Source organism: Dipteris shenzhenensis, chromosome 24 (genome assembly GCF_047967505.1).
Source record: "Dipteris shenzhenensis isolate YYH24624 ecotype China chromosome 24, Dip_SZ_1.0, whole genome shotgun sequence".
NCBI lineage: Eukaryota > Viridiplantae > Streptophyta > Polypodiopsida > Gleicheniales > Dipteridaceae > Dipteris > Dipteris shenzhenensis.
In genome coordinates this window covers 44,375,991-44,403,987 of record NC_141619.1, presented here as the reverse complement: position 1 = coordinate 44,403,987, position 27,997 = coordinate 44,375,991, and the positions used below count along the sequence as shown (strand labels likewise).

Here is a 27,997-nt window from a genome sequence, read left to right as displayed (position 1 = left end):
ACAAAGGATATCTTTTCCTTCATCTTTTTGACATCTTCATCTTTTAGAAAAAGGAATAGAGATGTATTTGTGTTTTTTTGGATAAAGGCCTTATTGATTTGCAAATTTCATTGTTCTTAGGCTTTTGATGAAACAAGAGTCATCGATGCAACTGGACATTATGTAATGCCAGGTGATCGTCTTCTCAATTAATATACAAGTTTTTATGATGGTAATTCTATAACAAAAGGGAATGCACAAATGTGAATTGAGGTATCATACTTAACTTTATGTTCCTTCTGTCATGTGGATCTCGATTTCATTTTTAGATGTGACCTAGTTTGAGATAGGGCTGGTTCTTGTCCCATGCAGCCATATACCCCCTCCCCCCCCTTTCCCCCTCCTTGCAACACACCACCACCACCTTAAACTACGCAAAATCGTGGAACCTTTTACATAAAGTGTAAGGAATACAAAACATCAGAAAATGTCTTACCTTAGTAGTGCAGAAAGTGACAGCTAAAAGGAAAGCGTGCCTAATTTTTAGATGCCATACAGGAGGCAAATAGTGCCATCTTATTCCCCTTTTGCAAAGTAAAGAACAAGAGTTGGTCTTTAATGTAGGCATTGAGAGGGCCTTGTGTGTCATGAGCTTCTTGGAGGTACTCATGAGTCTCATGTAAATACATGAGAGTGTGTGAACCAAGAGAGCTCAAGGTGATGCTAGAGATTCTTGTTTTGTAGTGAGCCACCATGTTTGGGAACAACGTGCCTTCCGAACATGCCAAATGACAAGCTAGTGACAACCTTTGAAATGAACATGAGTCATCTTCAGTTCAAAAACAACAATTTAGAGGTAGCCGTGTGTGATTTCCCATAATAATGAGTAGTGTTTTGGAGGTATGGGAAAAGTGAAATAGAGGAGCTTTTTGACAGCAAGTAGTGGTATGAGATGGAGAGAGGTGGGTTGCCATGGAGGCATGGCTAAGAGTGGCTCGGGGAGAACAAAGAACTATACGACGATCTTGTTTCACTTTTATGGGATGTTTAAGGAGAGTAATCAAGGGACTTATGAAATAGGGTTGAACTCGTTAGCCATTCCGATAGCTTGAAATGACGCTATGAGTAGTAGATGGATAACAAGAAGGCCAATAGTGAGGAGATGCTTGACAGGCGAGACGAGTTCATTGTAATGGATCGATTTTCCGGGTTCATCTCGAAATCTCTAATTTCCCTCCATCCTACGACTCTATGGCTCATTTACAGGCCCTCCTACAGCTTTGAAACTGTAGTAAGCGCCCCCGTGACCTCTATGGTGGGTATTTCTTTCCCTATCTTATTGACCTACCTACGTGCGTAGGACCTATCCTCTGTGCCGGTACTACTCTTCCTATGAGACAGGAGCCTCCTTCCAATAGAAGGGGTGGAAGATGGGATGTGACCATACAAGTGGTCACATCTCATTAAATGTGCCCCTTCGATTCTCCCTAAGACCTAGGTTAACCTTTTTTTTTTTTTTTGGGGCAAAAAAGAGACTTCTATTAAGTAAGAAAGAAACTCGCTAGAGCAAGCTTTGTGCGGAAATACAACATGCTAAGCATGTAATAAAAAAACCTCAGAAGAATGAGGTAGAAAGAAACCAAGGCTGAGGCTGAAAATGCCAACTCAACCCTGTATAAGTCTCAGCAAGGAAGGGAGAGTTTCTCCAATCCCTGAGAAAAATAACTCTCCTGGTGGAGGCTGCTCGAGAGGATCCTTGCATGGTCGCCCATGTGGCCATCAGAGTGTGTACCGTATCTGTCCAAGTAATGGCCAAGGTCTGAGAAGGGTGAACCTGAGAACCCTCCATAGCCTCAGTGCATCTGGCTCTCCAAATGTGCCATGCTGCAATGCTAGCTAAAACCTCCCATGGAGAGTCAACCGAGGAATGAGCAGCCCTGAAGAGAGTGGCCGGAACATCCTCTAAAGAGCACGACTCCACAAGGTGTCGTTGGTTGTGAAGAGCCCACGACGAGTCATGTTTCTCAAAGAAAACCTGGGGCCTTGGAAGAGTGAGCCAAGCCACTGAGCCCTAGGTCATATAGAAGGGGAGGCGAACAAAAGTGCTGAAAAGTCTTGCAATCCCCTTCCATATGATTCTCGCCTGTCTGCAATCCCAAAGGCAGTGCTGTTGCTGTACTGTCTCTGAAGCAGAAAGGCAACGAGGGCAAGTAGGGTCAGCCCCCCGAACCTGGATCTCCAATGGTTCACTACTATCCCACCATGAATTGAAAGCCAAAAGAAGAGAGTGATTTTTCTATTCCGGTGGGATTTCTAGAGCCTCTGCCAAAAAATTTTCTGCAAGTCTGCAGAAATCTGAAAATTCTCCCAATAAGGAGCTCTGGTGGGCCTCCATCCCCTACAGCTGAGCTGGAATTTCCTGGCATTACTGACCGTGTAACGAAAGAAGGGGATGCGCTTCTCTCTAGGTTAGCCTTTAGACCTTAGGTACTCGGGTTTCTAAGGTTCCTTGACCCCTCTTCCTACAATTTAATTATTCTAATACCCTTTTGCCCCTAGGCATTGACCTATAACTAACATAACTCTTTTTCCTTCCTATCTCATTCAATATGTCTCTGATTTCAGAGCCCTCTGAACGAACATTCTTCTCTTGACTAATCCCCTTGATTAGCATACTAATTTGGGTACTACTAGGTACTCATGTCATTACATTCCCTCTTGCTTAATTTTTAGCTGTCCTCATCTAAAATGTTTGTGAACTACATGCATAATTAATCACTATAAATTTTCTAGGGTTCCAGGATAACCCTTATCTCTTTTGTTTGCTATCTTACCACTCACCCTAACACTTCTAATGCAACCCTAATCCCTTAGGTTCACTTTATCTTATGTGTTCATAATAATCAAAGAAAAGATAAGAATATTTATCTTTGTGAGCGCCCTATGGTTTTCCCTGTTGTCCTTCCTTTGGTGCACCTCATAGAACTTCTCATGCAAAATAAACAAATGGTCTAGTCCCAAGTGACCAGCTTGAAACTACTCTTCACATAGACTTCGCATCGAGAGCGGCAGAGCAGAGCGACTACCCAGGGAGCTGCGCATATGCACACTATGTGACATACAGGAGGTTGAGACAGAGGAGCATTTCATTTTCAGGTGTCATGTGTACTATGAGATCCGAGGACGTTTCCACTGTCTCTTCAGCGATAGTTATGGGATTTTAGCCCATTTCCTCTCCTACCCAGACCAGCGGTGTTTGGCAGGTTTCATTCATGAGGCACTTAGACACCGCGATAGGATACTCCGAGCACGGAGACAGGATCAGACTTCTTCCTTGGTTGATCCCTCTTAGAGATCTATCACGGAGTTCTTTCAGCTAGATCACATGGACCCCAACGAGACGAGGCCTCGACATGACCATGACCTGGAGCTCGTGACCCGACAGCTCAGACAGAGGGTCGACACACAGATCACACTTGGAGACATCCCCTCCTTGTTTAGAGTTGGAGCCCGACCGACGGGGGTCACAGTAGCCCTGGTTAGACGCAGAGCTACGACCAGGAGACGTGCTAGGACCACACCTCTGAGTGGCCGACAACACTCTATTGCCGACTTCATGCCTCCACTGCCTCATCCATCCTGATATCTTGCTGTTGCTGGGGATGATGATGATATTGATGATGACGCTGAGATTGATATATAGTCGACCATCGACATGACTATGTTGTACTTAGGACTTAGTACTGCCATTCTGCATTTTTTGCATTTTTTGCATTTTGCATTTTGCATTGGTATGGACGCTCGTTTAGTAGCTCCACTACCACAGCTCGTTGTATCAAGATTTTCACAGTCTCATAGACCCATCGGTCTTCTGAAGACTTTAATAAACTTTCTTTCTTTCTTTCTTCTATTGGTAGCATTCCTCTTGATATCTTCGAGTAATACGTTGAGTAATACATTGCCTTCAGTTTCAGTTTACCAGGCTGAAATAGATTAACAATTGGGTGGTAAGTCCAATTCTCAATCCATTACAATGTATTTTCCCATCATACTCTCAAAGAGACAATTTGTAGCCTCCTTCAAGGATCCAAGTAAAGTGGCCTCCAAATGTGGAAAACCCTCACTTACTCTTGGGTACCCTCAATCTCTTAGTTACCCTGTGTATTTGATCCTTGTAGATTTGCCTTTGCGCAATCTTTTCGAGCCTCTGAACGATAATCTTTTGCCACTCGATGAACCTTTATTTGGGGGTTTTTACCCCGGCCATGCATCTGAGCGACAACGGTGTCGTTGTGGTTGATCGTCGTGGATGTGGGACATCATGGGGCTTCCAACACAGGGCTTTGTTTGCAGCTATGCATTGCGTACCTGAAGCTCCTTTAGTCGTTTGAGATGCCCTCGAAAGTCCTTCCACAATCCTTTGATTTCTTGCTTGGCTTTGCCTCTTCTCATCAAAATCAACCGATTCTGGATTGTCTCGACCTCCAACACTTGATTTCTTTGTTATATTCAAGGGAAGGCACTCAGGCTGCATTAACCCTCTCAAAGGCCTGGTATGCCGTTACGTGTAGTATCCACCTCGATTTGGACCACATCTGGTTGTGTATCTCACTATTGTTGGCTTCATGCTTCTTAGTTCCATCTGCGATGATCTCGGTCATGGTCTCGATCTAATTCTTGCCACTGCCGTTGCAACAGTTGAAAAATCTGTTGTATCGTCCCACTTTAGACAAGCTTGAGGGGGCACGACTTCTTCATGTTCAAACCTTTGTGCTTGATCGAACACCGTCCAATGTCCAACTCTCCTGGCCTTTGAAACTCATTTAATCAGTGAAGGCCTCGCTATGTCTTTCCCTTTGCAGATAAATCCTTGGGTGATCCAGATGTGCTCTCCTCTCTGCTTTGCGTGGAAAGTGGCTCAGATACCAAATGTAATGGACCGATTTTCCGGGTTCATCTCTAAATCTCTAATTTCCCTCCATCCTATGACTCTATGGCTGATTTACTGGCCCTCCTACAGCTTTGAAGCTGTAGTAAGCGCCCCCGTGACCTCTATGGTGGGTATTTCTTTCCCTATCCTATTCATTTCCTACTCTAGGCTGACCTACCTACGTGCGTAGGACCTATCCTATGTGCCGGGACTACTCTTCTTATGAGACAGGAGCCTCCTTCCAATAGAAGGGATGGAATATGGGATGTGACCATACGAGTGGTCACATCTCATTAAATGTGCCCCTTCGATTCTCCCTAAGACCTAGGTTAACCTTTAGACCTTAGGTACTAGGGTTTCTAAGGTTCCTTGACCCCTTTTCCTACACTTTAATTATTCTAATCCCCTTTTGCCCCTAGGCATTGACCTATAACTTAACATAACTCTTTTTCCTTCCTATCTCACTCAATATGTCTCCGATTTCAGAGACGTCTGAACGAACGTCCTTCTCCCCTTGATTAGCATACTAATTTGGGTACTACTAGGTACTCATGTCATTACATTTGCTATTGATAATGGAGGGTAATACATTCCAAGGAGGGGACGAAGGTATGTATTCATTGTATGGGAATCAATTAGGGAGCAAGGGGGAGTGAAGAAGACTAAGAGGAGAGGTGTTGAGCAAGCTTGAGCTAAGCATAAGTAATAGTATTGAATTGGATTATTTCCATTGGATTCCCCTCTTTGTTGAATGTTGTCTTGATTTCTTCTTCATTTCTGGTATGCTTTGTGTTACACCTTCACATTCTTACATTCTAGCACTCGGCATGTAGCGCTCCTTATTTCACTAGCTTTAGGCTGGTAGTAGGACTTTTGTAAGCGTTGGACCCACCTATCAACAAATGGGATGATCTTGCATCAACCATGGTAGTGTACCCCAAATAGTTTTTTCTTGCAAAGTCTTTCAAATTTTTTGGAAGATGGATGTGTTCTTAACAAGTTTGCAAGGTTTGTGCGAACGGAGATCCCTTGTCTAAAAACAATATTGGAGATCAAAAGCTTGTCCAAAATCTTAAACTAAACATGAGGGAAGGGAGAACTGCTATCCTCACTCAAGATGAGACTTTTCTCCCCTACTTTGTGATGAGCTCGCTTCAACAGCCCACCCCTCCTTTGCCTCTACCTCACCCTTCTTCCTGCTCCATCCTTCCTTCTCCATCTTCCTATCCCTCCCACTTCGCTCCTTCCGTCTTTTCCTCATTGTTGCTGTCTCTTCTTTGGTCCCTCTTTGGGATGCCCGTCCTCTGTTCTGCCACAACACCCATGGGCTTGTGATGGGTTGGATTTTGGGATGTCCCATTAGCCCCCCCACCACTGTTCCACCTCCACCCTGTCTGTCTAGTGTCTCTCTTTCCACCTTCTTTTTTGCCTCCCGACGACCCTTCCATTGGGCTGCTGATTCCCCCTTTCCCTCCCCCTGGCCCCCCGCGCCCCCCCTTGTTCGTGTGTGCATTTTCACCAGCCCTTTGGGTTGGCTTGGTAATACTTTGGATGCCCCCCTTTTTTGAATGAGAAGGAGCTTGAGGGCAGATTTTAATATGCCTTCCACTCTTTGCCACTCCGTTTATTTGTTTGCCCACTTCCTTCGGTGGGTTCTTCTTCTCTCTGCGCTCTCTTTCTGCCCCTTCCTTTTCTTGCTTCCTTTCCCTTCATTACTTCCTCTTGTGCGTCACTCATTCCCTTCTTTCCTCCCCTTTCTTATCCTATTCAATTCTTTCTTTATCCTATCCCCTCCTCTTTTCTATTTCCTTTCTTCGTGGTGGAGCTAGCAGATTGTACCTTGGTGATTTTGTAGTGGATAGGTGACCCTTTTGGGTCTAGCTAGAGGATCTCAAATGGAAGCATCCTGGAATCTCACCTCTTATCACATTATGCTTTCTCTCTAGAGGACAAGAAACAAACTGAACTGAGCATGTAGTAGAGGATCTCAATGATAAGAGCAGTCATTGGGCGTCTGGTGGAGGTGGCGATACTTCAAGGAAAATGCCACCACTGTAGGAAACTTGGCCACTCAGCACAGACCTAGTGGCTCGATCAAGTGGCCTTGGGGTCAGATCACCTTGTATGTTAGCAATCTTGTCTATCGTCCCCTCTAACTATCCTGGTGACCACATGGTATGTTTGGTCAAGTAGATAAGTTGCCTAGTCACTTCAGTGTACAAATGGATGTCATTGTTGAAGCCCTATGGTCATGTGAATAGATCATATGCCATCCCTTGTGCATGGTTCTTGGTTTGAGTCTTTAGGTCATCCCTTGTATACGATCTCTTCTAGTCATGGTCATCAAGTCATCCCTTTATGACCCTGTATTTTGTGTAGGAGTATCAAGAGTGAGGTAACAGGTTGAAGCCCTGATTGTGTTGGATCTTGCTTCAAGGGTCTCTTGTAGGGCGATTGTAAAAATATTGTCCAAGTCCTTTTCCTTGAAACACACAGGAGATCACCTTTTCTTAATGCCAACAGGAGGTGCTCATTTTCCTGATTTTGTAGGTGTGTCTATGCAACATTGGAGAATGATTGTTGGGATGAAGACGCTAGGTAATGTGCCAGCATATCATTCTCATGAAGCGGGGGACACTCGGCTGGAAGTGGCAATGATCCTCCCTCAAAACTGACTTTCCTAGGCCTTGTGTCAGTTTGCTTGCCTCTTGTATCCCTGCACGTGTGAACCCTCTCTTTGCCGCTTTGCCTTCCCTGAAGCATCACCCTAATTAAGGTACAACTTTGAGTTGAATCATTTGAGAAGATCCTGAAATAAACGTAGATGGTGGGATGCTGCATATGGTTTTGTTTCTGCTCTCAACCAAACCATTACCCCTTGGATAATAGGACATGGGTGTTTTATGTACAGTCTCAAATTGTCATACCAAGTCCTCTATCACCTCATTGAGAAAATGTGTACCCTTGCTCGTCATCAACTCAATGGGACATCCAAACCTGGGAATGATTTGCACTATAGAAAGGTAGCCACAACTTGGGCTGAGCATGTCATCTAGCATGGTTTCAACCCATTGGGTGCCATAGTTTGTTGCCACCAGGATATACATGTTCCCCTTTTTGGGGCTAGGAATGACAGGCCCCACAAAGTCAAGTCCCCTCGATAGAAGGGTGGAACCGGAAGTACCAAGCATAAAACAGTTGCCACTGGATGGAGGAGCTGCTCGGTGAGCTCCCCCCTGCTGCCCACGGCTCCTCCTGTCTGCTTTGCCCCTCCTCCCTGCCTTGCCCTCGCCCTCGCCCTCGCCCTTTTAAGATCTCCACTCCACATTTCACATGGATCGCATCTATGCACATGTGAATGGAAATCCTAAAGTGTGTGGGAGGATGAACGTTTGATAGCTGCAAGAGTGACGCGACTATAGACATTGAGGAGAACACACATCAAAGCGAGAACTGTCCACGAAGTGAACAAGGTAGAATGCTTGAGGTGATGGGCACGACGCATGCGAAAACAATGTTCTTTGATACCAAATGTTGGAATTGTGGGGAGTCACAAAGTGGACACAAGATATGAGGGTGTAATCCACATACAAAGCTTCACTGAATAGTTCTACTATAAAGTATAACACCTAGGTTATATATGAAACCCAGATATGAAAAACACTACAGACTAGAATAATTAAGCTAAGTCTAGCCTACATAACCATACCATTGTAATATTCCGAGAATTTCCGCCATCCCAATGCAATGCCCCAACCATGCATCTATCTAACAAGAGAGGTGTTAGAAAAGACCCAACAGAGGGTACACGCAGCGGAAATAATGCCCAGGAGCTCACACAGTGTGCGGTGTGGGTGTGGAATCACAAACTTCTTTACTTATGTGCATTCAATAGGTGTGCAGACTCATCAATAGACAATGAACCAAACTAGATAGAGAAACCACCAAATAATATATTTCCGTCCACAACTATGGACACAATACAAGAGAGACAGATCTAGAGTCCCACCAATGGTGTGGTCCTCTGATCTTACCACAAAGTCCTTCTCCTATCTGCTGGCTATCTCTAGACTAGAGTCCGCGTGCTCCACCTCGAGCGTGAGTAGACTTTCCGTCTAGAATGATCTTCTCCACCTTGTTGTCTGGAAACCAGTCTAGATGGGCAGCTTCCTGCAAGCTAAGTCTGCAGCACAAGATACTTCTTTCTCCTCCTGACTGTAGGCCCAAAGGTAGCCCTGCTGCTGCTCCTTCTGCTGGTGGAATTGCTGCTCCAGATGATGTTGAAATGAGGCCTGATTGCCCTCTTTATATAGGCCCAAGAGCCTGGCCAGCCAACCGACCCAGCAGCCCTAGAAAGGGCCGACTGCTGGTCGGTTCAGCCCCCTGCCCCTGGCCGACCAAAACCGACCCACAGCTCCCTTTTTATGGGACTGTGGGCTGCCCTTTTGGGGCACTCATTACAAGGGCCCTTGGCCCACCTTTCAAGGGCAGATGCCCTATAAATACAGGGTCCAGTCCAGCCTTTTCTCCCCCGCCTTGCCACGTGGCCCTGCGCCACTGTCTGCCTCCATGTGAGACCTGTTCCAGCCTGCTGTGCTGGCCTGCCAGGTTGCTTTCCAGACCCCAAAGCACTGCTGTTCCTGCTGCTGTCATTGCGCCTTGTCCAGGGCTTGCTGCAGGTCGAGATCCTGCCTGCAACCCTTGCCATCCGGGACGCCTATTCCGTGACTGCATCCTGCCATGAAGACGCCTTGAGCTGCCTCTGCCAGTCCCTTCACTAGCACCTGGGTGCCATGCTTTTGTGCTTAGGTTCACCCCCCCCATGCTCTCCTCATATGGGGGCTTACAGATGGGGCGGTGACCTCTCCAACACCCCCTCTCACCGACACATCTTAGACCAATGCCAACACGTCGATGAAGATGCTCCAGTAACTCCCTGGTCGTAGTCCTCTGGAACCTTTCGGTGTCGAAATCTTTTCCTGGCTTTTCATCCAGTGGCTTCTGCTCCACCAGGTCCGGTTCTGCTTCGGCACACCATCCTGATACACAGGTCCATCTTTGGTAGCACCTCCTGGTACCACCTCCTTCAGTCGCATTCCCGCCTCTGAACTCGAGCAATCCAGCCGTCACGATCTTCCAGTCGTCCCCCTCATAATGAGTGAACAACCTGGAGTCTTCCAGGCACCATGCTCTGAGGGTCTGTTTCAACCCGTCCTTCCTTTGGCAAGGTCCGCAACCAATGAATATTTCCAGATAACCTAGACCATGAACTCTCGCTGAGTTCTCAAGTAGGTACTCTTCTGGCTTCAGTACTCTTTGTTCACCACCTTCTAGCAATCTGCGTCCGAGATTTGAAGAAGCACCAATACTTCCCCTTCTGCCTTCGAAGAAGGCCAATTCCTTCCAATCTCTTATCACCTGAGACAAATGAAGAGCATAATCCCTCCACAGCATGCTATAAAGGCTCAAATGCAGAATATCAAATACATACCAGACTGTTGTACTGCCTGAATGTTCGCTCTGAAAGCAAACCCTGTACCTCAATGAGGCACCCGCCAAGATCTTGTGTAATCCTGTACTGTCCCCTTCTGAAGTCCAGCATTCATCTGACCATGAGACCCTAGGGCTTTCCATGGAATCCACCCTCGTGTCAGTGTCAACAGCTACACACCTGGAAGGTACCAAGCGCTCCATACTGTCCTTCACCTTCACAAAGGCATCTGACTCCTCGTCGACCCACATCTCTATGTCAGACATCCTTACTGTGATTTCTGGATCAACATATCTGACCTCGGTAACACTCGGTGATGTCACCAGGAACAATTCTTTGATTACCACATTAGCTTTGGCCTTTCCCTCTGAATCTGAGTCAGACTCCTGTTTGTTTTTCAGATCCGCCTTTTTCTTTCTGCAGTCCTTTGCAAAATGTCCGGGCGTATCACAATAGAAACACTTCTTCTTGTGCTTCCTCTTCGAAGTCCCCTCATCGTCAGAGTTATCTTTATAGGACTTGCCACCGTTAGGCTTGCCCTTTCCTTTACCAGCGGAATCCTTCACCAGCATCGCCTTGTCATCTTTGTCCTCATTGTAGAGCTTCTCCCGAGCTTCCTCCTGTAGCAGTAATGGACACAACTCCTCAAATGTCAGAGGCTTGGTCCTTTGTCCTACTGTCACAGCCGTAACAAAGCTCTTGAAACTCCGAGGCAATCTCCTTAGTACCATCAAGGCCAGATGGCATGAGTCTGTCTTCTGACCAATTGCTGCCAGCTGATCCCGCACCACCTTGACCTTCGTCAAATGGCTATGTACCATATCGCCTTCTTCCATATCAAGATTGTAAAGTTGATGCTGAAGAAGCACGATCCGGGAGGTATTATCTGTCTCGTACAGATCCTTCAGGGTGGCCCACGCCTCTACTGACGTCTCGGCCAGCTGGATATGCGGAAGAACAGAGTCCGCCGTAGTCCCTATGATTATTGCCAGGGCATGGGCATCTCTTTCTTCCCAAGCTTCAAGCTCCTCTCTGTCTACTGCCATGAGTACCTTCCCTTTACTGTCCACCAAGTCTTCCGGCTTCGACTCCTCTCCTGTGGTCAGCTTCCACAACTTCCGAGCCACTAAATGACTCCGGATCTTCACTTTCCAGATCGGGTAATTAGTCTCGTCCAGGTTCCCAGACTCTCCAAAGTTAGGGATAGTGAAAGAGAGAAAACTGGAGGAGGAGGAAGGGATAGCAGGGGCTGAAGAGGCTGTAGATGGCGACATCTCTGCTATATATACCACACAGCAAAGTCAACCAAACTCAAATTCAGTAAACCAGAACTCTGAACGCACCTGACTGAACCTGAGTCACCCTCCTTCTCGCAAGGGCACAATCCTCCAGTCGTGGAAGTCGATTCCCTAGAGCTTCTGAATCAGGGTCGTCCTTCAGCAAGGTCCCTGCCTTCAGGCTCCCACACCTGTGAGCCTCCTACTTGGGCTCTGATACCATGTTAGAAAAGACCCAACAGAGGGTACACGCAGCGGAAATAATGCCCAGGAGCTCACACAGTGTGCGGTGTGGGTGTGGAATCACAAACTTCTTTACTTATATGCATTCAATAGGTGTGCAGACTCATCAATAGACAATGAACCAAACTAGATAGAGAAACCACCAAATAATATATTTCCGTCCACAACTATGGACACAATACAAGAGAGACAGATCTAGAGTCCCACCAATGGTGTGGTCCTCTGATCTTACCACAAAGTCCTTCTCCTATCTGCTGGCTATCTCTAGACTAGAGTCCGCGTGCTCCACCTCGAGCGTGAGTAGACTTTCCGTCTAGAATGATCTTCTCCACCTTGTTGTCTGGAAACCAGTCTAGATGGGCAGCTTCCTGCAAGCTAAGTCTGCAGCACAAGATACTTCTTTCTCCTCCTGACTGTAGGCCCAAAGGTAGCCCTGCTGCTGCTCCTTCTGCTGGTGGAATTGCTGCTCCAGATGATGTTGAAATGAGGCCTGATTGCCCTCTTTATATAGGCCCAAGAGCCTGGCCAGCCAACCGACCCAGCAGCCCTAGAAAGGGCCGACTGCTGGTCGGTTCAGCCCCCTGCCCCTGGCCGACCAAAACCGACCCACAGCTCCCTTTTTATGGGACTGTGGGCTGCCCTTTTGGGGCACTCATTACAAGGGCCCTTGGCCCACCTTTCAAGGGCAGATGCCCTATAAATACAGGGTCCAGTCCAGCCTTTTCTCCCCCGCCTTGCCACGTGGCCCTGCGCCACTGTCTGCCTCCATGTGAGACCTGTTCCAGCCTGCTGTGCTGGCCTGCCAGGTTGCTTTCCAGACCCCAAAGCACTGCTGTTCCTGCTGCTGTCATTGCGCCTTGTCCAGGGCTTGCTGCAGGTCGAGATCCTGCCTGCAACCCTTGCCATCCGGGACGCCTATTCCGTGACTGCATCCTGCCATGAAGACGCCTTGAGCTGCCTCTGCCAGTCCCTTCACTAGCACCTGGGTGCCATGCTTTTGTGCTTAGGTTCACCCCCCCCATGCTCTCCTCATATGGGGGCTTATAGATGGGGCAGTGACCTCTCCAACAAGAGGCTCCAGGTCATCTGAGCCGATCTTTTGCAGCCAGCTAGTAGTTCCTAGCCTTGGATTGAGCACCCTTGTATCTTCATATGATGCATACGTTTTATCAAGGTCATTTATAGAGGATGGTTTCGTTCTGAGAGTTGAGTATCCTTGGATCACCTTGTCACATACATGAAAGATCACCTTAGGTCAGGTGAGAGTCTCATCGCACAGATTGCGGATGGAAAGAAGATGGGGGCTTGTCCATGTTTATGAGAGGATATGCTTGATGTTGTGACTACTAGCCTATTGAGATAGACGACAAATGGATCTTCAAGTACTGCCCCTACTATGAGATTAGAGGCTGGTTCCATTACCTTTTCAAAACAAGTTTTTGCTACCTATCTTTTTTTTTTTCAAAGAAAGGACTTTTTCCAAGTATGAAAGAAATTCCCCGAGCAAGGCTCAAAGGAAAATACATCATGCTATCATGAGAAAACATAACCCAAATAGGTCAAAATCAAACTCCCCTATGAGAGCCAGAGAAAATCCAACTGAAAATGCCACCTCAACCCTATGGGGCACTCCAAGAAGAATGGCGAGCCGTTCCACTCTCTGAAGAAGACAGTCCTCTTGGTAGAGGCTGCCCATAAAGATCCCTGCATACTCCCCCAAATACTGGTCAAAGTGTGTGCTAGATGGACCTGGGAACTAGCTAAAGGCTTTATGCATTTGGATCTCCAAATATGCCACGTTGCTATGCCTGCCGGAATCTCCCAAGAAGTGTCCATAGAGGCATGTGGACGTATATACGGACGGGCAGGAATGCCATCAAGTGAGCAACTCGACCAAATGTCATCGAACCAAAATAACCCAAGAACAGTCATGTCTCTTGTTAAACACCTAAGGTTTGGATAGTGATAGCCAGGCTAGCTAGTCCCAGGCCATGAAAAAAGGAGAACGTGGAAATGGGCCCAATAGTCTAGCGATCCCTTTCCAAATGATCCTTGCTTGTCTACAATCCCATAAGCAATGCTGAATAGACTCTTTAAGATAAAGGCAATGAATACATGTGGAATGTGGCGCAAACCTGGATCTCTACTGATTCACTACAATCCCTCCATGAATAGAAAGCCAAAAGAAAAGAGTAATTTTCCTAGTCCTGAGGGATTTCTAGAGTCTCTTCCAAAAATTACTTATGCAAATCAGCAGGAATCTAAAAAACCTCCCAATAAGAAGCTCCGATGGGCCTCCAGCATCTGAGGCTAAGCTGAAACTTCCTAGCTGAACGGAACGTATATTGAAAGAAGGGGAGGCTCTTCCATCAGCGCCCTGCATCAATCCATTCCCATTCCCCTGGATCCCACTGCAAGAATTTATGGGGACACCTCCATAGAGCCATGTCCTCCATGACTCCAAGGAATGTGATCTGGGTTTGGGTCTAGATACCACCATGAAGCACTGCTGCACATGATCTCCATCTAATCTCCACATAAGGAAGGAGAACACGGACCGCATACTACGAATGAAGATGTCTTTCCATGGTTCTTGTCTTGGAAAAAGTCCTCTAACCACTGTTGGAATATGAAGCCAAAGTGAGTAAAAAATGAGTGTACTAGTGGTTTTATAATCTAGTGAGTCCTAGACATGCCACGTGTCATATTGGGAGATATCCCATAGACATTGTGACTTTCTAGAGTCTAGTGGCACACTATATATTGTTGTACTTGTCTATTGTCTAACATATCAGTCAACATCAAGCTATCAATACATTGTGAGTATTTTGGTTATTGCCTTGCACTTGTACTTTCCTTCCTTTCCATTTTGCCTTTCATTATGCTTTCCATATTTCCATTCCGTTCCTAGCTAGCTACCCTGTCTCTTCAACCACCGCCTTACATAGTAATGCTTTGCTCTTATGTTAGGCCTTCTTCCTTCGTGGGAAGAATCAGAGCCTCCCAAGCCACCCAAGCTCTGGTGTCTACTGAACTATCTAGTCTACTCCAAAGAAAATTTCTTATAGGTCTTTAGCTGACTGATGCAATCCCAAGAATGGCACCAACAAGAGCAAACAAGCCATGCCATGGCCAATAGGAACGGGTTGACTACCAACAACTTGGAAGCAAGGTCAAGTTTGACTGAGCTCCAAAAAAGAAGTTTTCTCCTCATACTCTCCAACATAGGGGCAAATTGCTGCGAAGGAGAGATGTCCACACCGACCTGGAAGCCCAAAGTCCTTGAGAAAAAGACCCCTCTAGATCCAAGTAAAACCAAAATCAGCCCCCAGGTTGGGGTGTCCTCATCACTAATTCAAACGCCATTGGATTTGTTCCAATTGATCGGTGCACCTGCTACAATATAAAGCAAATCCAAGGCTGCCCTGAAAGAAGTCAGGTTCTGTGTAGTGGTGTCCAAGAAAACAGTAGTATCATCAACCAACTCACTATCAAAGAGTTACTTGCCCTGTCTGAGGTGAAGTATCAGCCCAATGACGTCTGCATATGATCTCAAATATTTGCTCATTTCTTCAGCCACAAACAGGTTCTTGGTGAACTGATCTGGAAATCTGAAATTTCTCCCGTCTTTCTCCTCTGATAAGAACTTGGCTGTGTGCTGATATATATAAGGAAGAAACCCCTCTAATCGATGCATCAGAAAATCCAAGTGCGTAAGGGTGCCGTCCAAAAAATCCCATCTACTCTGTCAAGTGCTGTTCCAAAATCCAAGAGTAGAATGGCAAGGTGTTGGCCACTTTGCATAGCCCAATTTGAAGCTTCCTAAAGACAGAAAGTAGTATAAAAAATGCTTCTGCCATGCACGAAGCCCGTTTGCATATCATGAATAAGATTTGGAAGAATGAGCAACCGCAGATCGATAGCTTTGGCCAAAGTCCTGTAAAGGTTCCCAATAAAGTGATGGGTGTCTATTGGGAAATGAAATCTCTGCAACCTCCCTGTAGGGTAAGATGGATGAGACCCTTTGTAAGTGATTCGGGGCATCGTTCCAGCGTCCCAAATGCCCAATCACGGTAACATGGTCCCCAATCATGTCTCAAAAAATGATTTAAAAGAAAGGTGTCAGCCCATCTGAGCCTGGGCATGTGCCCTTGTGAAGGGCAAGAAGTGCAGTCCTGAATTTTGGATTGGTGAAAGGGGCATCAAGAGATTTTGTCATATGTGGTTTTACCAATACTGGAACACTTTGCCACACCTAATGTTTGGCATCATCTCTAGTAGGTGAGTCAAGATCTACTGAAAGAAAGGAAGGATAAAAGTCTATAGTAATCTGCATGATTCTTTCTGCAAAACCCTATCAGAGTCAATAAGCTGAGATACACTCTCTCTACAATGTCTAAAACAAAGAGTAGAGAAAAAATGCTTATTGGCTTATCCTCCCATCTGAATCTAGAAGATTCTCGTGCATGAAAGACATAGTATGCTCTTTGATCTAGCAAAATTTGCATATGAGCCCTTGCTGTAGCAATGCACTCCTGAATCCAAGCATTTGTAGGTCTTTTCTATTCTTCCCTTTGTAGGATTGCTGATTGTCGATAGAGGCCCCTCTCCTGCCTGAGAATCTCAAGTCTTCTGATGTTAGCAATTAGTGTACTAAAAATCACTAACACCAGACAAGGCTGCTACATGTGAAGGGGATAATACTCCACATTGCAAATGAGAAACCCATATCTGTAAAACATCCTCTATGAGACCCTCCTCTACATACAATGCATCTGGAATCGTGGACTAGCAAAGCGGCGCATATGATCAGGCTCAGAAACAATGAGAACCGCGTGAAAAGATCAAAGGTGGTAACCCCTAGTGCAATGCATATTGAGCCTCCTCTATCCAGTGCCCAATCTCAACCATATAAATTTTCTATTCATGAATGGATGGGGATCTATAACCTCTTGTTCGACTAAGAGAACTAGAGTGAATGCGGCAAAGTGTGATGGGCATCATCTATCCAATCATCTTTGCCACTGTAGTTAAAAAGAAAGGCATCCCTGGATAAAAGACCACTACTAGCTAATAGTGGTCACCAGTTCCATAGATCTTCAAGTGGACTTTAATACAGTCATATCATATCATCTCCCTCTACTCTCTCTCTCTCTCTCTCTCTCTCTCTCTCTCTCTCTCATACACTTTCTTTCTTTCTCTCTCTTAATGAATTGCATTTTGTAGTATCAAGCAATTTGTCATGTCTCCATCTTGGACCAATCTTCTCATAACCGAAAACATAATAAAAGTGGTCACCAGTCCCATAGATCTTGAAGGGTTTCAAGTGGACTTTAATACAATCATATCATATCATCAAGTGAACTAAGATATGGATAGTTGAAGAGCTTACACAAGATCAATTGAAAAATAAGGCAACGGAATTAGCTAAGGTCAAGGCTGCAAGGAATGATGGAAAATGGGTAGTGTACCGTGAGGGCGTAGCACTCATTAAAGAGTTTAAATCCAAGCCAAAAGACTGAGTCTTAAACTAATGTATGGCTGATTATGTTTCTTTCCAAGTCATAATGTAGCTACTCTAAATAAATGGAGCTGCTTTATGCACTCCCTGGGAGCTACCCTCCCTAAGCTGATGTACTAATTGGTTTTCATGTTGTCCCATAGATTTCTTGGTCTTCCGTGGACGTTAATAGACTTTCTTTCTTTTTTTCTTTCTCTCTCTCGCTCTCTCACTCGCTCTTAATGAATTGCATTTTGTAGTATCAAGTAAAATTTTAGGTCTCCATCTTGTACCAATCTTTTCATAACCAAAAAAGGAATGCTCACATATACTCATCTTCATTATAAGTCCCGTACTGACTACTGAATGCATTTGATGACCTTTCATAATGCTCCATATCATACATGACTCTTGGTCCGTTTCCTTTGGTAAACTTCATTGGGAAGAATCTGTGTAGGAATAGATAGTGACACAAAGGCAAAATGATTATGTGATTTAGAGGCTTTTCAATGGTTTTGTTGGTTCACTCCTAGTAACGAAGGCATAACTGCAGAGAAATAGGAACATGGCTAAGGGAAAGTATGCGGAGGAATTTGGCCTAATGTGCGTAATCACATTATTTCTTAGAGTTTTTTCCTATCTAGAGTACTTAAATAGGATTTTGTTCTGTTCAAATGCTGTATTGACTCTTTGAGGGATTTGTTAGGTGGGATTGATCCACATACTCATTTGGCAATGCCTTTCATGGGCCAAGAGACATGTGACGACTTCTTCTCTGGGCAAGCTGCAGCTTTGGCTGGTGGCACAACTATGCACATCGACTTTGCATTGCCTCTTGATGGAAACCTGGCTGCAGGTTTTGAAGAATATTCACACAAGGCTGCAAAATCTTGTATGGATTATGGGTTCCACATGGCTGTTACATCTTGGAATGATGGCGTTGCAAAAGACATGGAGGTTCTTGTAAAGGAAAAAGGTGAATCTGATTTTTCTCTCAAGGCTTCTTTGTGGATGGACAAGGCTGCATGTTTTTACAGAGAACATGGTATTGAAGGTTGAGGGTGCTAGATTGGAGCGTTATCAATTGATCCTAATGAATTCTTTGCTACTTCCTATTTGCAGAATATATTTAGAGACGTAGTCTTAAATTGTCTTTTATATATTTTGACGTGCCTGTTGTTATTGGTAGGTATCAACTCATTCAAGTTCTTTATGGCATACAAGGGATCACTCATGGTCACAGATGAGCAACTATTGCAAGGTTTGAAGAAATGCAAGGAGTTGGGTGCATTAGCACAAGTTCATGCAGAAAATGGCGATGCTGTGGCAGAGGGCCAAGCTAGAATGATTGAGTTGGGTATAACTGGTCCTGAAGGACATGGCATTTCAAGGCCTTCTATAGTATGTGATTTGTCTTTCTTCCTCTGTTAGCCTTTGTTTTCCTGATTCTCAGCATACTGTTGGTCACTGTTAAACTGGAAAATTTTGGCAGTAACTTTTGGATATATTTTCAAACGTTACAACAGCAGGAAGCATTTGGGCCTCCTCTCTCACCCTTGAAAGAAAACGATGGTGAAGAATCACTAGAATGTGATTCCCTTAACACAAATAGCATAGGTAGAATCTGAAATCCACACACTGAATTACTGGCTTCAATGCACAAGAGAAAGTTGCAGCAACTAACTGAAAAACACACAATGAACCCATATATATAGCACAAGCTAAGAAGAGGTGTGAGGGAGAAGCCACCCTTTTGTTAGACCTAGACCTTGTATGACCTTGTAGGCCTAGGACAGCTAGTTGAAGTTACCTTTCAGTCCATTTGGGATAGTTAGGCCAGTTAGTCAGCGTATGACTATTAAGACCTTTAATCCTATCCGAGGCTTACCTAGAGTTAGCTATCATGAGACTTGTATTTCTATTTTTGACGCATTCTACAATCTACGTACTGTTCATATGTATTTGTTGTCTCCTGCTTTCTTGCATCCCTATAGTGATATTAGAGCAGGTCTTAGATCCAGTCCGCCGTCCCCATTTTGTGTGGGATCTGGAGATTTCTCGTGTGGGTTCTCCATAAGTCGTATCCTCTTTTCTAGTGTGTCAAATATGCAGCCGCTGCCGTTCCTATGCATTGCCATTGACTAGCTTTTTCCTTGCACAAATCTGCCGCCGCCTCACGCTTGGAGGAATCATCTCATTCTTGGTCGCCACTTTGTACAGGGAGCTACTGCTGCAGCCACTTCCTTCATTGTAGAGGAGTTCCCCAAAATTTGATCTCAGACGAAAAAATCTGTCATCACTATCTGTGGTTGACTCAATTAGGCGCAGGTCTATAGTTGTAGCTAGCTGCTTTCGACTCAGTTGCTACCACCAGATTTAGACTCTGTCCACCGCCATTGTTGGGAGGTTGCCCTTCTCTATCTGTGCCATCTTTGACCGTCACTACTAAGGAGGATTTTCTCTTGCTATCTTAAGTCTGCCCCTCAATAGCAGCTACCCCCGTCACTCAGTAGTAGACCGCTGATCATGTCATTCCGTATGGGCCGTACAGTCTGTACAAGCTGTATAAAATCTGGGATTTTAGATTACATCTGTTGTGCATTGTCGTGCAATTAATGAATTTTAGTTGTCAGAATCAGACAGTTGCATTCAATACGTATGTAGTCACATTGTTCAGGCAAACTTTGCGGATTTGTTTGCATTTCAGTCCAGTTGCAATAGCAAATAGTGATCTTTTTGGAATGCTTGCACCTGAAGATAAGTTAGATGGCACCAACTATGCCATGTGGTTGTACATGATGCATCATGTGTTGGTAGCCAAGAACTTGTGGAATATCATTGTAGGATTTGATGTTAGACCTCTATCACAGGTACATGTCACAGGTACATGCTAGTGCACTTGTCACTACGGGTGGTGGCAATGCTATTGATTCTTCATCTTCTAGCACCACACCTCTTTTGCCTCCAACTTAGGGACATTTAGATGGGATGGCAGAGATGCATAGGTTCATGCTTTAATTGCATTGTTAGATTCATGCATAGGTTCTTTTTTTTTTTTGTGCAAAAAGTAGTGCTAGTTATATTGCTTGAAAACGAGAGTACAAGAGGGCCTAAGGCCAGCGGGCTGTAATCACAAAACGGATACAGCCCGTGGTAACAAAATACTAATTACAAACCTCTCAGGGCATAATCATCGGAGTGTGGACAAACAGCCACGGTGGGGGGGAGTAATGCCACTGAAGACTCTGAGCAGAGTGCTGGAAGAACAGTTCTCGATGGTCCCAGTCGCGAAGGAAGCACCGTCTCTTCTCCTTCCCTGCCCGGGACTCCCCTTGAATCTGATCTCACTGACCCTTGAGTGTGTGAATGATCGTGCTCCAAATGTCCGCTAGGGTCTGGGTAGCAGAAGAAGCCTGATCTCCTAAGGTCTGCGCACATCTGGAAGTCCAGATATGCCAGCCTACAATACTCCCTATGATCTCCCAAACTGGGTGCCGAGTCATCGCTCCTGCATCTGTCTGTGTCAGATGCCAAGGGAAGCTGTCCATGTATGCCCAGGTGGCCTGCGTGATGAAGAAAACTGGATTCTGCCTAGAGAACTCATAAGCCAAGTGATGTCCCATCTCGGTGCTGCACCAGCAAACGGCTCCCCAAGTGACCGGTCCTAGCTCGGGTGCAGCCCTCGCTAAGATCCCCATGACTCCCTTCCACAGTGTCTGAGCATGCGAGCAGCTCCAAAGGTAATGCTTCAGGGACGACTCCTTCTGAAAACACATCTGGCAGTGCCCCTCCTGCCCCATTTGCCTCAGCCAGCTGCCAACTGGTAGCCCCTTGTGGGCCACCATCCAAAGAAAGTAAGAGATCTTCCTTAGCTGCCAGCTTGCCCAAAGAGTCTTCCAGAATGTGCAAAGAAAAACCAGAGATATCCCTTGGGCATACCAACTATGTGCTTGTGTGGGTAGCCTGCGCTGGAGAGCCCCAAGAGCACGCCTACCAGTACACGCACTGTATGAGAAGAAGGGGGTAGGGTTCTTTGAGGCCTCCAGTGGTGGCCAGCGCCACTCCCCTGTGTCCCACTCCACCTCTACCAAGGAGCGGCCCTCCCAAATCCAGAGTCTCCAGTCCTGGTCCTGCATAATCAGGGGGTCTATATGCCATGTTTTCCCTTGTAGCCCTATGATGCGAAGGCGCTGCCAAGGAAGCTGGGGGTCGATCACGGCCTCTCTGCTCTGGAGACGGCTACCATCGGCGACGGAAAAGAAGTGAATCGAGGAGTTCGAGAAAAGGCCTGCAACCACCAAAGGAATGCCACGGGGTGTGAACTGCCCTAGCCACCTCTCATCTCCTGGGAGGAGCTGTCTAGTGATCATGGGAATCCTCCAACCTGCAGGAACGGCAACATCGATCTCCGCTCGCCGAGCCTGGATCCCACGTGCCGTACCTACTGCTGCTGCTAGCTCGCCTGAGCTCAACTGGCTATAGATGTCCCTCCAAACCCGGAGCGAGCGCGCAGGCCCACGCGCCCAGAGCGCCCATGGGATATGGGATCTCTCTCCAAGCTGGCGACCTGTATCATCTGTCACCTAGCTGCTCCAGATCAGGGGTTGTCTGTCTATCTCCTCTCGGCAGCTGGGGGGAACCTGAGAGAGGCTGTGCCGCAACTTCCTCCAGACCAAGACGAGGCTACGGAGGAAGGGGGAACGGGGCTGAGTCAGTGGGACAGAAGTGAAAATCCACCGGATAGACGGCTGCCAATCATCCCCTCTCTGGGGGATACACGAGCTGAGACCATGCTGAAGCAAGAGCTTCCATGTCTGCCCTCCTGGGGTCAGACCGCGGATGACTAACTTGCCAAGTAATGCCTGACTCTGCAGTTCTGGATCTATGATGCCAAGACTGCCCTCTATCTGGGGGAGAATGACCGTCTGCCAGGCGACCCGGGCTCTGGTGGTGCCGGAACCATCTGAGCCAGACCAAAGAAAGTTCCGCACCAGTCTCCTCAGCTAGGCTACACACGATCTCGAGAAACACCAGCAAGATGCCACGTACCACAAGCGGTGGCAAGAAGGACCTGATTGACCTCAAGGGCCCTGCCTGCCAAAGATAGCCGAGCCGTGCTCCAGAAGGCTAGCTTCCGTCGTATGGAGACTAGGACTGGTAAGAACTGCTGAGCCGGTGTGATATCCAGACCTACTTGGAATCCCAAGTAACGTGTCGTCTGTCCTCTAGGGATCCAACGAAACCCCAGGAAAATACCCCACTGTGAGCTGGCTTCCGGATCCGTAAGAAAACCGACTGACTTATGCTAGTTGATTTTCGCCCCAGCGGCTAGGCAAAAAACCTCTAAGGACAGTCTCACTCGCTCCAGTGACTCGATATCATCATGCACATACAGGGCCGTGTCGTCTGCATACTCGAAGTCCAGAAGTTCTGCATCGTCCCGAATAGGGAGACGCATCCCTCGAAGACTAGTGGTACGGGCTCGTAGGAAGTGAGTCATGGCCTCCGCAAAAAATAGGAAGAGGTAGGGCGCAAGCGGGCAGCCCTGACGCACCGAGTGCTCAAGGGTGAATCTCTCCCCCATCCTGCCGCTGATGATAACCCGGCTGGAGGCCGACCTGTAGAGACTAGCAATACCTCTAATCCATTCGTCCAGAAAACCGAACCGAGAGTGTACGTTCCAAGAAGGACCAGTCTACCCTGTCGTACGCCTTCTCAAAGTCAAGGAGTATGGCAAGGTGTTGGCCACTGTGTTGGGCCCACTCTGTCGCCTTTGAGAATGTGAAAATGTTGTCCAAAATGCTGCGATCTTGGACAAAACCAGTCTGGGTGTCATGGATCAAGTCATGTAGCAAGGGGCAGATGCGGCTACTGATCATCTTGGCAAGGATTTTGTAGGCAGTCGGGAGGAGGGTGATAGGGCGCCACTGTCTGATCTCTTGACGGTCCCTCCCTTTGGGGATGAGGCAAATCAAGCTTGTCGCAAGGCTCTCTAGCATCTGTCCTAGCATCTGTCCGCTGGAGAAGATATGCTGGAAGGCTGCGAACAAGGGCTGGTGGACCTGCTCCCAGAAGGTGGTGAAGAAAGCTCTAGAGAGCCCATCCTCACCCGGGCATTTCTGCCCATCAATAGCGCTCACCGCATCCTACACCACGGTGAAAGGAGCGAGAAGGGTTTCACTCATGCTAGGCTGCACGAGCGACGGTGTATACCTCCACACCTCCTCCCTGCAACGGCGGGCACGAGGGTCTGGGGACTCCTGCTGGAATAGGGATCTATAGAAATCTGTCGCCAAGTCTCGGACCTTGTCTGGATCTGTCCTGACACTACCATCCTGCGCTCTAAGAGATCGAAGCTGTTCCCCTGTTGACCTCTGGCCATGAGTCCTGAAGAACTCTCTGCACATCCTGTCGCCTTTCCTAGCCCAAAAGGACTTGGAAGCATGAAACGAGAACTCTGAGCGTCACTGGGTGATCTCCTCTAGCATGGCTCGGGCTCTAACCTCCTGTCGTCTGAGCTCCTCAGAGCCTGGAGAAGACTGCTGCATCCGCTGTATCGAGGCAAGATCTCGTCTGAGACCCCTCTCCTTCGCCCACCACTGCTGCCTGACCTGAATCGCCTCCTGCTGACAGATGAGACTAGACTCGGCTGAGCTACCTAAGCTGCCATATCCCCCATGGGGTCCCAATCCTGCTCCCACAGGTCCACTATCCTGCTGCGAACCGCTGCTCTGGAGTAGATGGATTCTGGGATCCGGCACGAGCGTGGAGGTAGGGAGTGAGAGGCTAAGTCCAGGACTAGGATGACTGGGGCATGGTCAGAGAGGGTCGTCCCTGGAACCACTCCTGACTCTCCACCTCTGCCTAGCGCCCAATCACTGACATAGAAATGGTCCAACCGCTCCAGAAGTCTGCCTCCCTCCCTCCTGTAACCCCAAGAGAAGTCCAGACTCCCTGTCAATCTGCAAAAGGAAGGCTCCCGCCAGCTGTCCCGACCTCCCACAGCGAACAAGGAGTCCCAATCTGCCTGCTCCGCCTGAGCTATACCAAGGAACTCTGGGCCCCGTCCCTGCTGATCCTCTAAAGTCTCAAGGTTATTGAAGTCCCCTCCTACAATCCAAGAATCCATCTCTGGCAATAAGTCTGTCAAAGAGCTCCAGAAAGCGGCTCTCTGTCTGAGGTCGGTCGGGGCATAGATATTGAGGATGCCGATGCGGGATCCCTCAATATTCAAGCCCACCCAAAGCGCTCGTCTTGGGATCAAGGTGCCAAAACCACACACATGCTGAACTAGAGAAGGGTTGATGGAGGTACAGACACCCCCGCTCCTCCCCTGCTCGCCAATCGAAGGTTCCCAGTAGGTGTGGGAGCGTCCTGTGAGGACCTTCCCACACTTACTGGTCTGAGAAGCCGAAAGCTTGTGTTCCTGCAATAGGAGCACATCTACCCTTCCCACGAAGGCTGGCTGGAGCTCCTGTCTGAGCACCATCTTCCTGGGGCCGGGGGTTCCTGATGAGTGGAACTCGTTGACGTTCCAAGAGATAATGCGCATACTCATGAAGAGGGGAGATGGGCCACAAACAGCTGTCTGCTTGCGGTCGATGTCGAGGTGGTCGGAGGATGTCCAGTGTGCAAACGAAGGCGCTTCTGTGAGGGTTTCGAAGGAGAGGCCGGATCATCGGACCCATCCTCTAAAACCTTCAACAGAGGGGAGAGGCCCTTCGTCCCATGGTGGTAAGCTCTCTCTAACCAACTCGAAGCCTCCACTAGGGAAATACTCTAGAAGCCCGCTACCTCTGAGGTTCTACAAGGGCAGAGCCCTTCCGCGTAGATCCACTCCAGAGGCGGTCGAATGAGTCATGACCAAAAGGCGGAATCGTTTGGCGCTGTGGCGCCATCTCATACGAACGTCACCCTCCTTCCACTACTGCTGAAGAAGCTCCGCTACTCTGCTACCGATCAAGTCCTGCACCTGCTCCTGGGACTGATCTCAAATCGTCTCCCAAATATTTTCATTCGTCCATTGCTCATTCCCGTCACTGGCGCTAGTGAAGGAATAGCTAGGACCATCATGGGGGGGAAGGACGGACACCTTACCCTCCGCCCCCTTTCGGAGGAAGAAGATGCTGATGTCTAGGCATGCAGGGAAGGAGCCAATACCCGCTGCATCCAAATAATCCCAAGGTCCTGCTCGGTAAAACTCCAGAGGTAGAGCTCTAGGAGCTGCCCTTGGGTGTGGGGACGAGGATGAGGAGTATGAACCAGAAAGAGGGGTGCTGGCTGTCGAACAAGCTGGAGTGGTGCTGGCCATCTGCGGGGAAGGGCCTCTCCCCTCCACTGGGCCAGGAGGGATAGGCGCGAGGGAGGTCTGTGCTGGCTTCGGGGCCGCAGGCGGCGCAAGCGGAAGGGGGGGTTCCCTTGGGATCATGCTCGAGGGAGAGAGGGGGGCTGAAACCAAAGGTGCTGGGGGGGAACGCGGAGGGGGGGGAGGTAGGGGGACCGAGGAGGAGGGGGGAGGGGGGGGGGCGGGGTGAAGGATGGGAGGCTGGCTGATCTTCTCCTTCCCTTTCTCCTTCCCCTTACTGGGCTGCTGCTGATTGGTGACCACAGGGGTCTCTTGCTGTAGATGGGAAGGCTTTTTTGGTCTTGTTTTGTTTCCTTTCCGTTTTCTTTTGACCTCAGTCCAGCCTTCCCCTTCGGGAGGGGGTGTCGATGCCTGGCGGGGGGGCTCCTGAGTTGCCTGGATGGGGGCCATCTGAGCTTCTGTCCTCATGAAGCGAGGGTAGGAGCGCGCCTGGTGCCCGAAGCCGTGGCATCGTAGACACTGATCTGGGCGACCAGTGACCATAATGTGCTGCGTCACCACACCTGTGTCCGTCTCAATCTCGAACTCCGAGGGGGTACTCTGCGGATCTAGGACTGCCACTTTGACACGTGGCACCCCTTGGGCTGCCGCCGCATCAACGAAGGTGTCCTGCATGAGCCAGCCAAAGTGCGCCCCCAGGTCCTTGATGATCGGGCGAAGCTCTGTTGCGAGGCCTGGGAAAATGAGGGTAACTGGATGGCGAGGAATGCGGAAGTGGGCATCGAAGTCCGCTACACTGAAACCCCTATACCATGGGACCATAAGGATGATCTTCCCACCCACAGAAGTAGGGGACCGTCTGACCATATCACTCGCAGCCTATGCTGAGGAGAGCTTGAGCCAGAAGATACCACGTCCCATGAGTGCGACCTCCTCAATGTGGCTGTCCTCAAGGTAGAGGGTGGACTGCAACCAGTCCCTGATGTCTGCTCGTGCAGGGGTGTAGCCAATGACTCTCCCATAAACGGACGTCTGGGAGAAGTCAGTGGCGGCCTACTTCACCAAGGAGACCTGATGCTTGGTCAGTGTTATGCGGTAGGCTGATGGAGGGGGGGGGGTCCGTCTGGGCCACCGGTTCCGGGCTCACGGCCGCCATATCGCACCGACAAACTGCGAAAGCTCCAAAAGGCGGGGGAAGGAAATGGCAGAGGCGAGGGAGGGGGGAGTGGGATGGAGGCGGGGGAGGAAAGAGGGAGGGATGGAGAAGTACGGGGAAGCGGGGGGAGGAGAGGTGGTGGAGAGGGAGCGGATGGCGAAGGGGGAAGGAAAGGAGGAGGGAGGGGGGGGCAGCGCAGCGCAGGGCGGGGAAGAGGAGGGAGGAGAGGGGGGGGGGTGGTAGCGCAGCACGAGAGGGGGCGGGGAAGAAAGGAGAGGAGGGAGGGGAAGGGGGGGGTGGCAGCGTTGCGCAATGGCGGGGAGGGGGGAGGAAGGGGTCGGGGGGGTGGTAGCGCAACGCGAGGGGGGGGAGGCGGGGAGAGGACGGAGGGGCGGAGAAGGAAGGAGAGGGGGGGGGGATGGCGGGCAGAGAAGGAGGAGAGGGGGACGGAGGAGGCGCGGCGAGCGGCTGCGAGCTGGGAGGCGGCGGAGAGAGAGGAGGGGGAGGGGAGAGGGGGCCGCACAGCGCGAGGGGGGGTAGACGGGAGCGGGGGAGGGGTGGGAGCATTCGCAGGAGCGGCCTGACAACTCGGTTGTATCTGATTTCATGCATAGGTTCATGCTTTGATTGCATTGTTAGTTAAAAGAGCTATAATCCCTCACATAAGGTCATGCAAAAAAGCAAAGGATGCTTGGGAATATACCAATATGAATGCTAACCAAAGACATGTGGGACATGCATAATATTTTGTATTTTCCAGCTTTAAAGAAAAATCTTAGATCTCTTAGTGCTATCACTAAGAAGGTTAAATTTGATGAAGGGCAATGTCTCATTCAAGACAAGGCTGATAACTTCAAAGTCATAGCCAAAGGAGTTGAGGATGAGGGATTAAATAAAGAAATGCCATCTGTACCATGATTCAAAGGAAGAAATCATGTGGCATGAAAGTTTTGAACATGCAAAGTCTGTTTCAAGAGAGGCTTGTAAATGTCCTGTCACATCTTTGACTAGGGTGGGGTTGATCTACAAAGGATGTATAATGAAAAACACATCCGTGAGAAAGATCCCAAAGAAAGGTTCAAGCAAAAATGGTATCCTTGAAATGATACATTTAGA

The 27,997-nt window shown here is 48.2% G+C and overlaps 1 protein-coding gene across 1 annotated transcript in view; it reads left to right on the top strand.

The window, feature by feature from the left end:
• Window positions 1–27,997, top strand: part of PYD2 (pyrimidine 2) — a 112,364-nt gene that overhangs the window by 41,149 nt on the left and 43,218 nt on the right. The window contains exons 3-5 of the mRNA XM_087395715.1: window positions 121–172; window positions 18,127–18,396; window positions 18,610–18,821. Coding sequence (XP_087251841.1) covers window positions 121–172; window positions 18,127–18,396; window positions 18,610–18,821 — 534 coding nt within the window. The remainder of the gene's footprint in view (window positions 1–120; window positions 173–18,126; window positions 18,397–18,609; window positions 18,822–27,997) is intronic.